This window comes from Phaenicophaeus curvirostris, chromosome 25, assembly GCF_032191515.1.
Source record: "Phaenicophaeus curvirostris isolate KB17595 chromosome 25, BPBGC_Pcur_1.0, whole genome shotgun sequence".
NCBI classification, from domain to species: domain Eukaryota; kingdom Metazoa; phylum Chordata; class Aves; order Cuculiformes; family Cuculidae; genus Phaenicophaeus; species Phaenicophaeus curvirostris.
Window position 1 is genome coordinate 7,924,398 of NC_091416.1, and position 15,193 is coordinate 7,939,590.

General features: G+C 56.3%; 2 protein-coding genes across 3 annotated transcripts; one reads left to right on the forward strand and one right to left on the reverse strand.

Moving 5' to 3' along the window:
- Positions 1-1,318: 1,318 nt before the first annotated feature.
- SRPRA (SRP receptor subunit alpha) lies at positions 1,319-9,332 on the reverse strand. 2 transcript variants are annotated; one of them, XM_069876404.1, is made up of 14 exons: positions 9,145-9,332; positions 8,728-8,811; positions 6,850-7,013; positions 6,582-6,742; positions 6,310-6,463; positions 5,709-5,859; positions 5,315-5,421; positions 4,992-5,110; positions 4,151-4,237; positions 3,887-4,059; positions 3,581-3,794; positions 3,340-3,503; positions 2,634-2,732; positions 1,319-2,334 (listed from the first exon to the last, which is right to left on the reverse strand). In XM_069876404.1, exons 1-14 carry the CDS (start codon positions 9,262-9,264, stop codon positions 2,206-2,208), a joined length of 1,926 nt encoding a protein of 641 aa, XP_069732505.1. In that variant the 5' UTR covers positions 9,265-9,332; the 3' UTR covers positions 1,319-2,205. The 2 variants fall into 2 exon arrangements, with proteins under 2 accessions (XP_069732505.1, XP_069732506.1); XM_069876405.1 differs by lacking the exons at positions 1,319-2,334; positions 2,634-2,732 and adding an exon at positions 2,778-2,969.
- Positions 9,333-10,188: 856 nt separating this feature from the next.
- On the forward strand, positions 10,189-14,047 carry FOXRED1 (FAD dependent oxidoreductase domain containing 1). Its single transcript, XM_069876451.1, has 9 exons — positions 10,189-10,354; positions 10,440-10,550; positions 10,626-10,744; positions 10,831-10,925; positions 11,113-11,214; positions 11,291-11,367; positions 11,447-11,595; positions 12,207-12,336; positions 13,406-14,047. Exons 1-9 carry the CDS (start codon positions 10,322-10,324, stop codon positions 13,763-13,765), a joined length of 1,176 nt encoding a protein of 391 aa, XP_069732552.1. The 5' UTR covers positions 10,189-10,321; the 3' UTR covers positions 13,766-14,047.
- Positions 14,048-15,193: the final 1,146 nt, after the last annotated feature.

Below are 15,193 nucleotides of genomic sequence, written 5' to 3' on the forward strand. Positions count from 1 at the left end.
AGGCGTCGTTACTGTGCGAAAAAAAAGGGGAATATTGGTGATTTAAGCTGAAGTAGAGCTCGGTTTCGTCTCAGGAATTGCAGTTTTTGAAAGGTGATCTATAGTTCTTGATAGGTGTAGGTTTTGAAAGTGCTAGAATGGGCATAAGATTTCTGGGTGAATTGATACGCGTGTGTGAGAGGGAAATCTCTTCTGTCCCAGCTCTCGTCTGGCTGCACACGAGCGGTGCAGACCCTGCCTGTGCGCCCAGGCCTGAGAAAGGGCGCTCGCTCCAAAATGGGTCTGAGAGAGCTGATTTGCTGGCGTTCTCTGCATTGCTGGGCTGTTCCTAGTCCTGGCCAGGAAAGCCCTGGGGAGCCTTGCCAGCCCCGCTGGGCCATTCCTAGCCCACCTGAAGCCCTTCCCAGCCACATACGCAAATACAGGGTGGGGGGAGCATGGTTATGCAGGTACAGATGTAGGGTCGAGATGTGCCCAACCACTGGCACCAAGCTGGGAGTTGGTGTACACAGCCCCTGTGGGCGCGCTGTACGCCAAAACAGTGTCCCAGGGATGTGGCACATGCAAATGCGCTGCCTGTGATGCCAGCGTCCTTCTCAGTCTGAAACCTGAGGTCACGTGGAGAACGGGCTCCAAGGGGCTGGAGCTCTTCCCGAGAAGGGAACAGAGTGTCTGAAGAGCAAGGGTTGTGAGGAGTGGCTGAGCGACCTGGGGCTCTTGAATCTGTAGAAGAGGAGGCTAGTGGGAAACCTCGTCACCCTCTACAACTACCTGATGGGAAGTCCTGGTGAGGTTGGGAGCTGGTCGCTCCTCCTCAGTGACAGGAGGCAGGACGAGAGGAAATGGCCTCAGGTTGCACTAGGAGGAGTTTAGATTAGATATCAGGGAAAAATCCTTCACTGAAAGTGTTCTTGGGCACTGGCAGAGGCTGCCCAGGGAGGTGGTAGAGTCACCATGCCTGGGGGATTTAAAAGGCAGTTAGATTAGGTGCTGAGGGCTGGTTCAGTAGTGGACAGGGACGGTTGGACTCGATGATCTCAGAGGCCTTTAACAACCAAGTGACTCTAGGATTCTATGAACTGCGCTTTAGCCAAGACCAGCTGTGTGATCCAGAGCCTGCCTTGACTCCAGGAGCTGCAGGAGCTCCAGCAGCACCTCCACCTTCCCAGCTACAGGAGAGCTGCTACAAAACTTAACTTAGGAAGAGAAAAACCACACAAGGCTGCACAAAGCTCAAGCAGATCGGAGCAAAGGGCATCGCAAACACCACATCTTGTGCCCAGGGTCTGCCGGGCAGGGACATCACAGGCTGCATGCACAGGGTACCAAACAATTTATGAAGTTTATTTTATATAAATTATGTCTCTCAGCAGACAGCATTCGATTTATTGCACTAGAGCACATCCGCAATACAGAGCTACAAGACATCATAAAAGAGTTTTGTATTATTCAGTGCAACACTTGAGATGGGGATCAAGAGGCACTCGAAGAGGGGGAGAAAGGGTGCAGGAAAGCAGCAAGCAGCCACCAGGATCTTCCAGGACTGATTCTTTTTTTCCTTTTTCCTAACAAATTACGCAGAGGCCAGTCAGGGGCTGCCTTCCTTCTCCACCACAATTAGAACGGTCAGACCAAGCTGCCACAGCTCTCCATCAACCCGCCCAAAACCAAGGTGTCCAGATACCCTGTTTCAACGTCCCAATGACGACAGAATCGGGGACCTTAAGGCAATTTAGCACCTCCCTCCCAGCCATTTTTGGTTTATCAGCTTCAGTAGAGCTGCCCCTAGCAGTGACGTTAACAGCCAGGTCTTCTGTCACTGCTGTTAATCAGCACCCATCCTGCTCAAAACTCACTCCTACATCCTCACTAAGCTGGTCTAAAAATCACAAAAGCAGCTCAAAAAACGCCTTCAAACCCTGCAAAAAAAGCACAGCGGTTTCTTGCACTGCCCCCCGCCCCGTGCAGCACGAACAATACAAAGCTCTGGGTTCAGCCTCCCCATGAGGGAGCTGGCATCACTTCAAACGGAATGAAGGAGCCCGGGGGAAGGGCTTTTCCTGGATAAAAGTGGCTTTATCTGAAAAAACCCCACCCCTGGCACAGGCATCCCTTCATTCTGTTCTGCACTACACGGGAAAGACTAGTTGCGAACAGGGTGGAGCATGTTCTTCTCTGACATCTGCACACAGCAATTTGGTGGGTTTAGGCCTTCATGAGTGCTGCGACCACGGCCTTGGCATTAAGGCTTCGCAGATCACAGTATGTTTGACCGGTACCAACGAAAACGATGGGCTTGCTTGTGATGTAGGTCATGGAGATGGCGGCGCCAACCTGTGAGGACAACACACAGCGCTAGCCTGCAAATCCAGTGCCACCCCTCACTGAATGCCCCAAAGAGCTTGGCAAACGTTCAGCCTGACATGTATCAACCAAGAGACCTCGCGGCCCCCTCTCCCTTGCGTGCAGAGATCAGACGGCGCAGTTCTGTTTAAATGGCTCAAATGCAAGAGGAAGGCAGGGAACAGTGTCAAGGACAACATGGAAGTCCCTCATGTTTGATAACTCCCATCTCTCCCTCTCCGTTCAGCAGTGGGAAGCTCCACTAGGAGTTGTGTTTATTGCCTCCTTACCTTGTCGTCAATGGTATCGAACTTGGTGAGGACAATCCCATCGATGAGCCGTGGTGTCTGGGCCATGGAGTGATCAGCCAAGGCCTTGTTAAACTTGACCTGAGGAAGGGAGAAGAGCAGAGAAAGCCATCTGTGGTGCTGCTGCTGTCCAAATCTCCAACCAAACCTACGGGAGCAGGTTTTTCCCCTCCTCTGGAACCCTCAACGTAAGAAGGATATGGAGCTGTTGGAGCGGGGCCAGAGGAGGGCTACAAGGATGATCCAAGGGCTGGAGCACCTCTGCTATGAGGACAGGCTGAGAGAGTTGGGGTTGTTCAGCTTGGAGAACAAACGGCCCTGGGAAGACCTTATAGCGGTTTCTAGCACTGAAAGGGGCTCCAGGAAAGCTGGGGACTTTTCATAAAGTCATGAGTGATAGGATGAGGGGCAACGGCTTTAAATTGTAAGGGGGCAAATTTAGACTGGACATAAATTTTTCACAACGAGGTTGGGGAGGCCCTGGCCCAGGGAAGTTGTGACTGCCTCATCCCTGGAGGTGTTCAATGCCAGGCCAGATGTGGCCTTGAGCAGCCTGATCCAGTGGGAGGTGTCCCTGCCCACGGCGGGAGGGTCAGAATTAGATGAGGTTTAAGGTCCCTTCCAACTCAAACCATTCCATGATTCTATGATTTCTCCGTCTTTCAGGAAACAAATTCTCAGGACTCACCAGCTGATCTACAGCCTCATTTCCCACAAGTGCTTCCCCAACAAAGAGGACCAGGTCGGGAGCATTGACAGCGATGAGTTTGGCCAGTGCTGTCATCAAGGGAGCATTGTCCTGCATGCGTCCCGCTGTGTCCACCAGAACCACGTCAAATCCCTGGTTCCGAGCTGGGCAGACAAGGACGCAGCGTTAAGAAGGACACTCACCCAAAACAGTGCCTCCGGTCACCGGTTTTCCTCCCTACCATAAGCGATGGCCTCCATGGCGATCCCGGCAGCATCCTTTCCGTAGCCTTTCTCGTAGAGCTGCACCATGGTCCGCCCGCCGTGGCTCTCTGGAGGGTGCATGGCACTGAGGCGACGGGTGTGGGTGCGGAGCTGCTCCACCGCTCCCGCACGGAAGGTGTCACAGGCGGCGATGAGGACGCTGAAACCGTTCTCAATGAGCCAGAACGAGATCTGCAGGCGGCAGTGGATCAAAACCAGCCCCATTAGCAGCCATAGTCTGGCCTCAGCACTGGTCCCAGAGAGCCAGGAGGATCATGTCCTACCTTGGCCAAGTTGGTGGACTTCCCGACACCGTTGACACCACAGAAAGTGACCACATAGGGTCGGCGATGGCGCTGGGCATCCATGACATCGCGGAGGACATCCACACGGCGCTGGGGCTGCAGGATCTGCACGAGAGCCTCCTGTAGGGCCTGCTTCACTGTTGAGGTGACCGCTGAGAAGGAAACGATGGCAAGAGAACCCATCACGCCTGGTGAATGCTCCTGAGCCCCAAACCACAAGCAAAAGGCCACATGGCTACTCACTGGTGAACGTTCCCATCACCTTCCCTTCCAGTTTCTTGGCCACTGATTCACAGAGCTGCACCGCAATCTCAGCTGCCACATTTTTTGCTTTGAGAAAGAGACAGGGAAGGGAGGTAGCGCTGCTAAGGTTATGCAAGCTGGGCACCACCTGAGGCCCCATCTTGAGTCCTGCGTCCAGTCTAGCTCCCAAGCTCAAGGAAGACAAGGAGCTACTTGGAGAGAGTCCAGTGGAGGCCACGGAAATGAAGAGGGGACTGGAGCATCTCTCTTAGCAGAACGGCTGAGACACCTGGGCCTGTTCAGCCTGGACAGGAGAAGACTGAGAGGGGATCCCACTGATGCTGATCAATATCTCAGGGTGGGGGTCAGAGGATGGGGACCAGGCTCTTCTCAGGGGTGCCCAGGGACAGAACAAGGGGCATCGGGCACAAACTGGAGCATAGAAAGAGGCTGCCCAGGGAGGATGTGGAGTCTCCTCCTCTCGAGATCTTCAAACCCACCTGGATGTGTTCCCATGCACCCAGCTGGAGTTGGACTAGATGAGCTCCAGAGGGCCCCACCCACCCCACTGTTCTGGGACTCTGTGATTCTGGCAAGCAAAGGATGGAGTCAGTGCACAGGATTCCCACCAGACCAGACTACTGCCCCCTTCCGATGGGCTGCTGAGGGCTCCCCAGAGACAACAGGAAGCTACCTCAGTTCCTGTGGGCAAGATTCCTATGCCCAAAACCATTCCAAAAATGGTTCCTGTGTCCAAATCATGGGCACTGCTCCACAGCCCACCCAACAGAGCGCAGAGAACTAGATTCAACTTATCTGCTCAAAGCAGATCCAGACGTACCAATCAAGTGATCCTTCATTTTCTCCAGTATGGGGTCCATGTCCTCTCTTGTCAAGCTCTTGGAGCCCACCAGGCCTTTCAGCATGCCAAACATGCCCCCCAGGCCACCCTTCTTCACACTGCAGAGAAGCAGAGAGGTTAACTTCAGGTGCGTGGAGAAAATTGCATAGGGCACAAAACAACCAGATGCAAGAAGATCCCACTTCACAGCTGACAAAACACACAACCTTGTCCTCAGCTGCATTACTGGTTAGACTGAAAGATGAGTTCTGGGAGAGAAATCACAAAAGCGTGCAGCAAACAGGAGCTGCAGGAACCTCTACCTGGGTTTCGAAGGGTTCTGAATAACCTTCTCCTCTTCAATTTCCTCATCGCTCTCGTACTCAAGGTCATAGAGGCGGCCAGGCTCCCGATTTCGACCCCCCAGGGCCTGTAAGAGGGGAAAAAGATGTACCCTGAAGATCGGCAACTGCGCACTGTCCTCTCCCCCATACCTTCTGGTGGCACCAGGAGCTCTGGTGAGCAGCAGAGGCAGCTCCACAGAGAACTCTGCCACAAGTGCACAGCGGATTGACCTGCAGGTCCATGGGCTGGGTACTGTGATCCCCATTTCTCATGCCTTCTCAGCCAGGTTTGGGGTCCAGGCTGGGTTTGCCATGCCCAGCGGATCCCAGCCCAATGCGCTGTAGCGGATACAGCGACCTGACTTTTCCTTACTAGATCAGGGTCAAATTCCTCCACAGGACAAGCCTCCACGCTTCCGTTGGTAGCAGAGTTACTGTAATCGAGTACTTTGGCATTAGAATTCCCCAGATCCCACACTCGGGGCTTCTTTCCCTTTTCCTTCTGTGCCTCAGGCTTTGGAGATCTGTTGAAATTAAGCCCAGAAACAGGTTCTGTTCAGTACAGCAAAGCATTAGCAATCCTTAAAAGGTGTGCAAATCAAAAGCCTGGATTACCCAAAAAGGCAGAAATTAAAGCTAAACCTGGCTGACTCAGCATCTCCCGACTTTATTTATCTAAACTTTACCCTTTATCAGGCTGCTAAGTGCCTCTAGCCAGGCACTTAGCTCACAAAGCCTCACCAAGAGGTCCAGACCCCTCCCAAGCATCCACCAGGACTCAGTTTCCCCCTCCAGGACATCCAGTGTGCCCTTTCCCAGTCTTTCTAGCAAGCAGGTAAACGAGGAAAAGGACAACAAGGTCCAAGAAAGGAAGAGCTGACTTCCAGGGGTCACCAAAGGAAGGATTGACTCAGTCATGGCCAACGGACACCGGAGGAGCTGGTCTGAAGCGCAGGCAGAATGACATTACCCACCTGGACTTCTCCCCCGCTTTCATGTGTCTCTTGAAGAATTCCTCACGGTTCTTCTGCAGGATTTCATCCTTGGTCAGTTCCTCCCTGTCCCCAGCTGCAGAGGGCTGCTTGTCCCCTGCAGACGCTTTACCAGCTGCTGCGACAGCTTCTGTTCCTGACAGGAAGATCCCCACCACCAGCTCAGACCAGCAGCTGGGTGCTAGGAAAACACAGGCAGGACACAGAGCTTGGGAATGTTTCCCCCTACCCTGCTATCTCTCCTATCAACTCACCCTCCTTTTTGGAAGCTTTGTTCTTCTTGTTCTTGACCTTCTCCTTTGGTTTCTCCCCTCGGGTTTCAATCATACACTTGACAGTCTTCTGGGACTTTTGAGACTGTTCAAATGTCTTCATCACTGTGGGAGCTCGAGCTTTGCCACTCTCCTCAGCGTCCCTGCAGGAAGGTGGCCTGTTAGCCTGGATTCCAGCTCTGCCCCCAACCCCCACCCCATCCAGCTCTCCTCTAAATGGGAACTTGAGAGAAATATCAGGCTCTGCTACCGGAGGAGACGCATGAAGTCTTCTTTAAAATCAAAGGTGCCGTTGAGGAGGCCCAGGGTGCCCTTCTGCTGGAACTCATTGCGGTATTTGTCTCTGAACTCCTTGTGAACGTCGTCTATCAACTTGTCAACGTAGGTCAGAGTCAGGATCTTCTGAAATCCCACCTGAAACACACCACAGGGAGAAGGCATGGCTCTTCCAGCTCATTCCACAGCAGCATCCAACTGGTAAGGAAGCAAAATCCCCTCCACTAGATATCATAGAGTCATGGAATGGTTTGGGTTGGAAGGGACCTCAAAGTCCATCCAGTTCCATCCCTGCTATGGGCAGGGACACCTCCCACTGGATCAGGGGCTCCAAGCCCCATCCAACCTGGCCTTGAACACCTCCAGGGATGGGGCAGCCATGACTTCTCTGCGAAACCTGGGCCAGGGCCTCCCAACCTCACAGAAAAACATTGCTTTCTAAGATCTCACCTCTTTCAGCTCAAAACCATTTCCCTCATCCTATCCCTGCACTCTCTGATCAAGAGGGCCTCCCCAGCTTTCCTGGAGCCCCTTTCAGGGCTGGAAGCTGCTCTAAGGTCTCCCTGGAGCCTTCTCTTCTCCAGGCTGAACAACCCCAACTCTCTCAGCCTGTCCTTGCAGGGTAGGTGCTCCAGCCCTTGGATCATCTCCATGGCCTCCTCTGGACTTGCTCCAACAGCTCCATGTCCTTCCTGTGCTGAGGACACACAGGGCTCCACGTGAGGTCTTGCCAGAGAGAAGCAGAGAGGCAGGTCTGAACTTCTTTATTTGCAGCAGGTTTCTGGCCATGTTTTCCAATGCGATTGCCCAAGTTTTTAATATGCTCCCAAAAAAAAGAAAAAATAAATAGCAGAGCCCAGGGCTTCGCTTTTGGAAGCAACACCAACTCAAACAAGGCAACCGTGCCATGGCAACAAAGACACGTCATGAAAGATCAGAAGGCCTTTTGCTTATCTTCAGGTACACAGCAAAGAAAGTACACTTACGTACAAAGGCCACATGGATTTAGAGAGATAAGGGATGGGGATAAAATAGAGAACATTAAATTCAAAGGAAAGGGGATGATGGTTTCCTGGCGTTTTTAAATAGAACTGGTCAAAGTAAAACGTTTAATACGGCTGCAACAGCTGGTACGGGTTCTGTGTGGGGTTTAATGAGTTTTACTCCTGAGACAGATGATTAAAACAAAGGGCTCCCACAGTGGTGTAGGAGCAAGAGTCACCCACAGCCATCAGCTCCCTTGCTCCTCCATGCTAGACTCTTCCAAAGCCAGAAATTGAGGCCCACGCTGCACCCCAGAATCCCAAATCCAGAGGAGCTGACCCCGCTCTTGGCACCGAGCAACAGCTTGTGGAATTAAAGCATCTGCTTACGTATAATACAACCATGGAATGGGTTGGGTTGGATGGGACCTCAAAGCCCATCCAGTTGCAATCACCTGCCATGGGCATAGACATCTCCCATTGGATCAGGGTCACCAAGCCCCATCCAGCCTCACAAGAAAACACTTCTTCCTAAGATCTCATCTCAATCTCCCCTTTATCGGCTCAAAATCATTCCCCCTCTTCCTCTCGCTTCACTCCCTCATCAAGAGACCCTCTCGAGCTTTCCTCGAGCTCTTTTCAGGACTAGAAGTCGATCTAAGGTCTCCCTGGAGCCTTCTCTTCTCCAGGGTACACAACTTCAACAATCAGCACTCACTTATGGATGTTCTCCCCAACACATAGCTTGGCCATCCCCGTTTGGGACACTTCCTCACCAGCCCCAGCATTTCTGCAAGGCTGGACAGGTTTTTGCTCACTGAGCCACAGGTGAGTGCCCCTGCCCAGGAGCGGCCAGGGGGGTCGCTTACCACAAACACCAGCTCGAACTGGTTGTCCAGCTTGTACTTGAGTGTGAGGGCTTCATGGTTGAAAGAGTTGTTGCCGCCCCGCTCCTAGAGCAGAGAAACCATCAGAAGTGGGGGGCAGCAGTGAGGAGACGCCCCCACCCTCTCTGTCCCAAAAACGTGCTCCAATCATCTTCCCCCTCCTTACTGGGGCACCCAGAAACCATCACCCTCTCGTTAATGGGGGCGCCCAGACACCTCCCCCCGTTACTGGGGGCGCCCAGGCACCCCCCGCCGTTGCTGGGGCGCCCAGACACGACGCCAACCCCCCCATACCCGTTACTGGGGCGCCCAGACCCCCCCCCGAGCATAACTGGTGTCCGCGATCCCCCCGTTACTGGGGCGCCCACGCCCGCATCAGGCCGCCCCGTCCCCCATCACCTGCAGGAGGACGGAGCGGATGAGGGCGTTGACGGGCGCGGTGGCGGCGGAGCCGCGCACGCCCTGGAAGCACCAGAGGACGAGGCCGCCTTTGCTGAAGATGGTGAAGAAGTCGAGCATGGCGGCGGCGGCGGCGGCGGCGCCGGCTCCGCGCACACGTCACACTGCCCCGGCGCTTCCGCCGGAAGTGCCGCCCCGCCGGGCCCCTAAAGGCGGGGACCGGAAGGGGCGGACCGGAAGGGGCTGCTCGGGGGGGGTGGGGGGACGCGCCGTGCTCCCATTGGCGGACAGACGGGGGCGGGGCCACGCGTGCTGCCCGGAAGGGGCGGGGGATCCGGAAGGGGCGGGGGATCCGGAAGGGGTGGGATGCTGCGCTGGGGATGCGCGCTCGCGCGGGGGCGACCGGGACCGGGTCCTGATCCTGGTCTCGGTCCCGGTCCTGGTCCTGGAGGGGCCCCGCGCCGCCCCCTCCGCTCCGACCCCTTCCGCGGTGAGAGCGGGGGCCGTCAAGTGTGGCCTTGGAGGGGAACGGCGCGAGGTCCTGGGGTGTCCCCGGGAGTAAATGGGGCTGGAGGGGCCTGAGGGCAAGAAGGGATCCCGGGGGGGTTCCTGAGGGGGTCCCAGAGGGGACTGTGGGGGGCTGGGGGCATCCCCGGGGGAGCAAGCAGCGGGTGTCTAGGGGAAACAGGGGAAAGACTTGGGAGGGGAACATGGGGAGGGCTGGTGGGTGCCAGTGGGATCTAAGAAGTCTTAGGGGGCTAAAGGGGGTCTTGGGGGGACCTGGAGTGCTGGGGGAGGGTGACAGGGTACTGGGGATGGTCCTGGAGGGGCTCCAGGGGTATTGGAGAAGGGTCCCAGAGGGGAATGGGGGCTGGGGGGGATCCTGAAGGTGTCCCAAAGGGGGCTGGGGAGTCCTGGAGGGGCTGCTGGCTGTGCCTCCCAAACCTGGCAGCCCCTCTGTGTCCCAGCAGACCTAGGGCAGGGGCTGGGGCGCCTGGTTCAGACTCTGAAGGATCAGCTGCCGGCGGTGGGGGGCGTCTTGCGGGGCTGGACCCCCCCAGGACTCCCCCCGGGCCCACGTCCCCCTGAAGAGGCCGATGTGGTGGTTGTGGGGGGCGGTGTGGTGGGCTGGTCGGTGGCGTTCTGGCTGAAGGCGCTGGAGAGACAGCGGCACGGCATGAAGGTGCTGGTTGTGGAGAGGGACCCGACGGTGAGACACCCCCCTCTCGGAGGCAGAGCAGGGCCTTGGGGACCCCACTGAACTCCTCTTTACTGGGAGTGTCCTTCTCCTTCAGTATTCCCGAGCCTCCACAGTGCTGTCAATAGGGGGGATCCGGCAGCAGTTTTCTCTCCCAGAAAATATCCAGATGTCCCGCTTCTCTGCCTCCTTCCTCCGCAACATCAATGTATGTAGGGTAATTTGGGGGAGGGGGGTAACCTTGGGGAGTCCAGCCCCACTCACCGGGGTCCTCCCCTTGCAGGAGCACCTTGGGGTGCCCAATGAACCCCCCATCGACGTCCAGTTCCAGCCCTCAGGGTACCTGTTCCTTGCACCGCTGGAGCGCGCAGCAGGGCTGGAGGCCACCGTTCGGCTCCAGAGGTGGGGTTCACGCACAACCCCCTCCTTGGAATTTGGGGTGGGATTGCCTCCTCCTGACCCTAGCTCTGCGTGCTGCTCATCCCCAGGGAGGAGGGGGCGCAGGTGGCCCTGCTGTCTCCCACCCAGCTGAAGGAGAAGTTCCCGTGGATTGACACAGAGGACGTGGCTGTGGCGTCCTACGGTATAGGGGGCATGGGGACCCCTGTCAATACTGTGCTCGTTCCCATCCCTAGCCCCATCTCCTCCCAAACTCTGTTGGGTCCATCCTTCAACCTCACGTCAGTTGGAGAATGGGTGTTGGTGTCCACCCCCCACACTGGGTTTTTTGGGGTTGCACCATGGTGCCCCCCACCCTTTTTGCCCGCCAGGTCTGCAGGATGAGGGTTGGTTCGACCCGTGGACGCTACTCCATGCGTTCCGGCACAAAGCTATGTCCCTGGGGGTGCTGAGCTGCGCCGGGGAGGTACGAGGTGAGGAGTGGGGAGGGGGCAGGGGGGTGGCCTCATCAGACCCCCCACCTCACCCCCTGCCCCCCGAAACCTCCAGGCTTTGTCACCTCGGCCAGCGATGCAATGGTTCCGCAGGGATCAGCCGCAGTGACTGCACGTATCAGATATGTCCATGTGAGTGTGTCCATCCGTGTCCTCCCCAGCATGGGGGTCCCCATGGGTGTCTGTGACCCCCACTTCCATGTCCCCCCAGGTTCACATGCCGGACAGCCGGGAATACCAGCCGGTCGCCTGCGCCATCGTGATCAACGCAGCCGGCGCCTGGGCCGGGGAGCTGCTGGGGGCAGCGGGGCTGCCAGGGGAGCTCTGCCAGCCCCCACTCCCCATCCAGCCCAGGAAGAGGTGCAGGAGGAGGGTGGGGAGTAGCTCCCCTCTGCTGAAAATGAACCTCTTAGGGCTTTGAGGGGGTGTCACAGGCTCAGGGGGCACATCCCACACCCATCACCCCTCCATCTTCAGGGGCTGGGGGTGAGAACCCCTTGGTGCTTTGTCTGGTGGTCCCAGCCCCTCCACTCCATGTCTGCACGGGAGCGTGAACTCCTCCATGCTGGTTTTTGGGGTGTCTCAGTTAGGGGCTGCATCCCACCACCCCACAACCCTCCATTTTCAAGCCTCTGGGTGCATTATATGGGGTTCACATCCTGCACCCCCCCCCTCTGCCTGTCCTGAACCCCTTTGCTTTTCTGGGGGGACACATTCCAGCTCCCCCTGTCCCTCCATCATCAGGGATGGGGGGAGACCCTCACTCCTTTTCCTGGGGAGGTCACATCCCAGTGCCCACAGCAGCCTGAGCTGCTAGAGAACTGGTTTTGGGGGGGGATCACGTCCCAGTGCCCCCTCTGATCTGATCTGGTGGGATCACTATGAAACCCTAGGTCTTATTTTTTTGGGAAAGGGACACATCTTGACCCTCTTGCCCCTGTTGATTTTGGGGGTGCCCCCCCTCCCCATAGGTACGTCTTCTCCTGGCACTGCCCTGATGGCCCTGGCTTCTCCTGCCCGCTCCTTGTCGACACCACTGGTGCTTACTTCCGCCGCGACGGCATCGCTGGCAACTACCTGGGTGGCATGAGCCCCACTGAGGTCAGCCTTGGGGAGCTCAATTCTTTCATAGAATCCTAGAATCACTTGGTTGGAAAAGACCTTAGAGATTGACAAGCCTGTCCTCTACTGAATCATCTCCAAGTACCTCATCTGCCTGGCTTTTAAATACCCCCAGGGATGGGGACTCCACGACCAACCTGGGCAGCTTCTGCCAGCACCTGAGAACCCTTTCATGAAGGAATTTTCCCTGATGTCCAACCTAAGCCCACCCTGGTGCAACTTGAGGCGGTTTTCTTTAATTATGTCCCTCGTTACTTGGGAGAAGAGCCAAACACTCAACACGCCACAACCTCCTTTTAGGTAGTTGTAGGCAGTGATGAGGTCTCCCCTCAGCCTCCTCCAGACTCAACAACCTCAGGTCCCTCAGCTGCTCCTCATAACCCTCGTTCTCCAGACCCTTCCCCAGCTCTGTTCCCTTCTTTGGATGTGCTCCAGACCCTCAATGTTCTTCCTGGAGTGAGAGACCCAAAACCTAACTCAGGATTCGAGGTGCAGCTCAGCAGCAAGGAGGACAATTCCTTCCCTGCTCCTGCTGGCCACCCCATGGCCGATCCAAGCCAGGATGCTGTTGCCCTTCTTGCCCACCTGGGCCACTGCTGGATCATGTTCAGCCGCTGTCAGCCAACACCCCCAGGTCCTTTTCCATGGGGCAGCTTTCCAGCCGCTCAACCCCAAGCCTGGAGCTGCACAGGGTTGTTGTATCCCAAGTGCAGGACCCAGTGCTTGGCCTTGGATTCAGCCTGGCCAGGTCCCTCTGCAGAGCCTCCCTGCCCTCAAAGCAGATCAACCCCTCTTCCCTGCTTGGTGTCATCTGCGAGCTTACCAGGGGTGCATTTGATCCCCTCCTCCAGGTCATGGATGAGGATTTTGAGCAGAACCAGCCCCAGCACTGAGACTTGGGGACACCACTCACACCTGGCCTCCAGCTGGACTGAGCTCCATCCCTACCACTCTTTGGGCCCCACCACCCAGCCAGTTTTTAATCCAGCAGTGGCTGTGCCTGTGTTTCCTCCCCCCTATTATTTAACTCCCCCTTAATGTTTTCCAGGAGGAGGAGCCAGATGCAGGCGACCTCTCTGTGGACCATGACTTTTTCCAGGAGCAAGTCTGGCCGCGGCTGGCTCGGCGTGTGCCGGCATTCTCCTCACTCCGTCTGCGCAGCGCCTGGGCTGGCTACTACGATTACAACACCTTTGATCAGAACGGGGTGCTGGGGCCACACCCCAAACTGGACAACCTGTTCCTAGCTGCCGGGTTCAGCGGGCACGGGCTGCAGCACGCGCCTGCCGCTGGCCGTGCCATAGCCGAGCTGGTGCTGCGGGGCCGCTACGAGAGCCTGGACCTGCGGCGGCTGGGCTGGCAGAGGCTGGAGGAGGGCAAGCGGCTGGAGGAGGACGGGGTGGTCTGATAGTGGACGGGACCTCTCCCAAGCCAGGGCAGTGAGGCCCTGCGGAAATGTCACAGTTTAGCCCTGGCCTGGCTGATTGCGGCAGCTAAAACCAAGCAGTTGGGCTCCCACATCGCTTCCCCAGGGAAGAGGAGACAAGAGGAAAAACACTTGTAGGTTGGACTCGATGATCCAGTGGGTCCTTTCCAACCTAGTGATTCTATGAAATGAAAAATGCCGCTTTAATGAAATGATAAAAATAATGAAGGAAATAATAGAAAGTAATAAATTATATACAAATATCTGAGATTGCGCCTCCACCCTTTGATGACTCTGTCACAAGAGAGTTGGTGAGTGGTGGGGAAATATCTGAGGAGCAGATGAAGTCCCTTGGTCTATTCAGCATGGAGGAGAATGAGGGGAGACCTCATTGGGCTCTGCATATTCCTCACACAGGGAGGAGCAGGTGCTGAGCTCTTCTCTCTGAGTGAATGGAAGGAAGATGCCAGGGGAGGGTTACTTTGGACATCTTCCTGATGTCCAAGGTTCTCCCTGCAGCGGGTGGTGGAACATGGGAACAACTCCCAGGGAAGCAGTCACGGCACCAAGCCTGACAATATTCCAGAAGTGTTTAGCAAATGCCCTCAGCCCCATGGTGTGAATTGTGGGGTTATCCTGTGCAGGGACAGGAGTTGGACTCAATGAGCCTCGTGGGTTCCTTCCTATGCAGGTAATTTTGTGACTCTAAATGCTGCAGAGCAGACTCAAGGGAAGGGGCTGAGCTAGGAGTTGGGCTCAGGAACACACAGATCTGGGATCAGGAGCAACCAGACAGATGAGGCCCTCACTGGACATCGGCTATCGCAGAAGAGGGCAAGACCCTTGTGACCCCTCCATTTATTCCAAGTGTGACATCTATGGGATGGAATGCTCTGCTGGTTGGGTTGGGGTCACCTGCCCTGAACGTCCCCTGTGCAGGTGCAGCCCTTTTTCTGCCCTTTCCCCTTGCGGCTCCACCAGCTCCAGGAAAGGCCTGGGTTCCATAGGAACAGGGATCAGCGCTGGCCTCTGCCCCCCAGTGCCCCCACGATCCCTGCCGGAGGAACAGCCTGAAACATGTAGTGAACCTAGAGAACACAGTTCCTGCAGTGAGGTTGAGCGAGAGCCACAGCACTGACTCTGATTTAGCTCAAATCACAACAGGAACTAATGGGGCAGGTGAGGAAGCAATGGGGGAGCACCCGCCACGGGGCTGCCCCCCAGCTCCACCACAGCTGCCGTGCTCCCCCAGTGCCCTCATTCCCAGTGTCCCCATTGCCCCCCTAGTACCCCCCATCATTCCCAGCGTCCCCATTACAACCCCATACCTCCTGTCCCCATATCCCCATTGCCCTGCCAGGTTCCAGTGCCCCCATTATCCCCTCAGTGCCTACGTCTCCAGTGTCCCCA

Coding starts and splice junctions, on each gene's coding strand:
- SRPRA (XM_069876404.1), bottom strand. CDS start 9,264: ATGCTCGACTTCTTCACCATCTTCAGCAAAGGCGGCCTCGTCCTCTGG. Junction 8,812..9,144: donor TCCGCTCCGTCCTCCTGCAG/GTGATGGGGGAC, acceptor TCTCTGCTCTAG/GAGCGGGGCGGCAACAACTC. Junction 2,733..3,339: donor ATGAGGCTGTAGATCAGCTG/GTGAGTCCTGAG, acceptor TCCCTTCCTCAG/GTCAAGTTTAACAAGGCCTT.
- FOXRED1 (XM_069876451.1), top strand. CDS start 10,322: ATGAAGGTGCTGGTTGTGGAGAGGGACCCGACG. Junction 11,368..11,446: donor CACGTATCAGATATGTCCAT/GTGAGTGTGTCC, acceptor ATGTCCCCCCAG/GTTCACATGCCGGACAGCCG. Junction 12,337..13,405: donor GTGGCATGAGCCCCACTGAG/GTCAGCCTTGGG, acceptor AATGTTTTCCAG/GAGGAGGAGCCAGATGCAGG.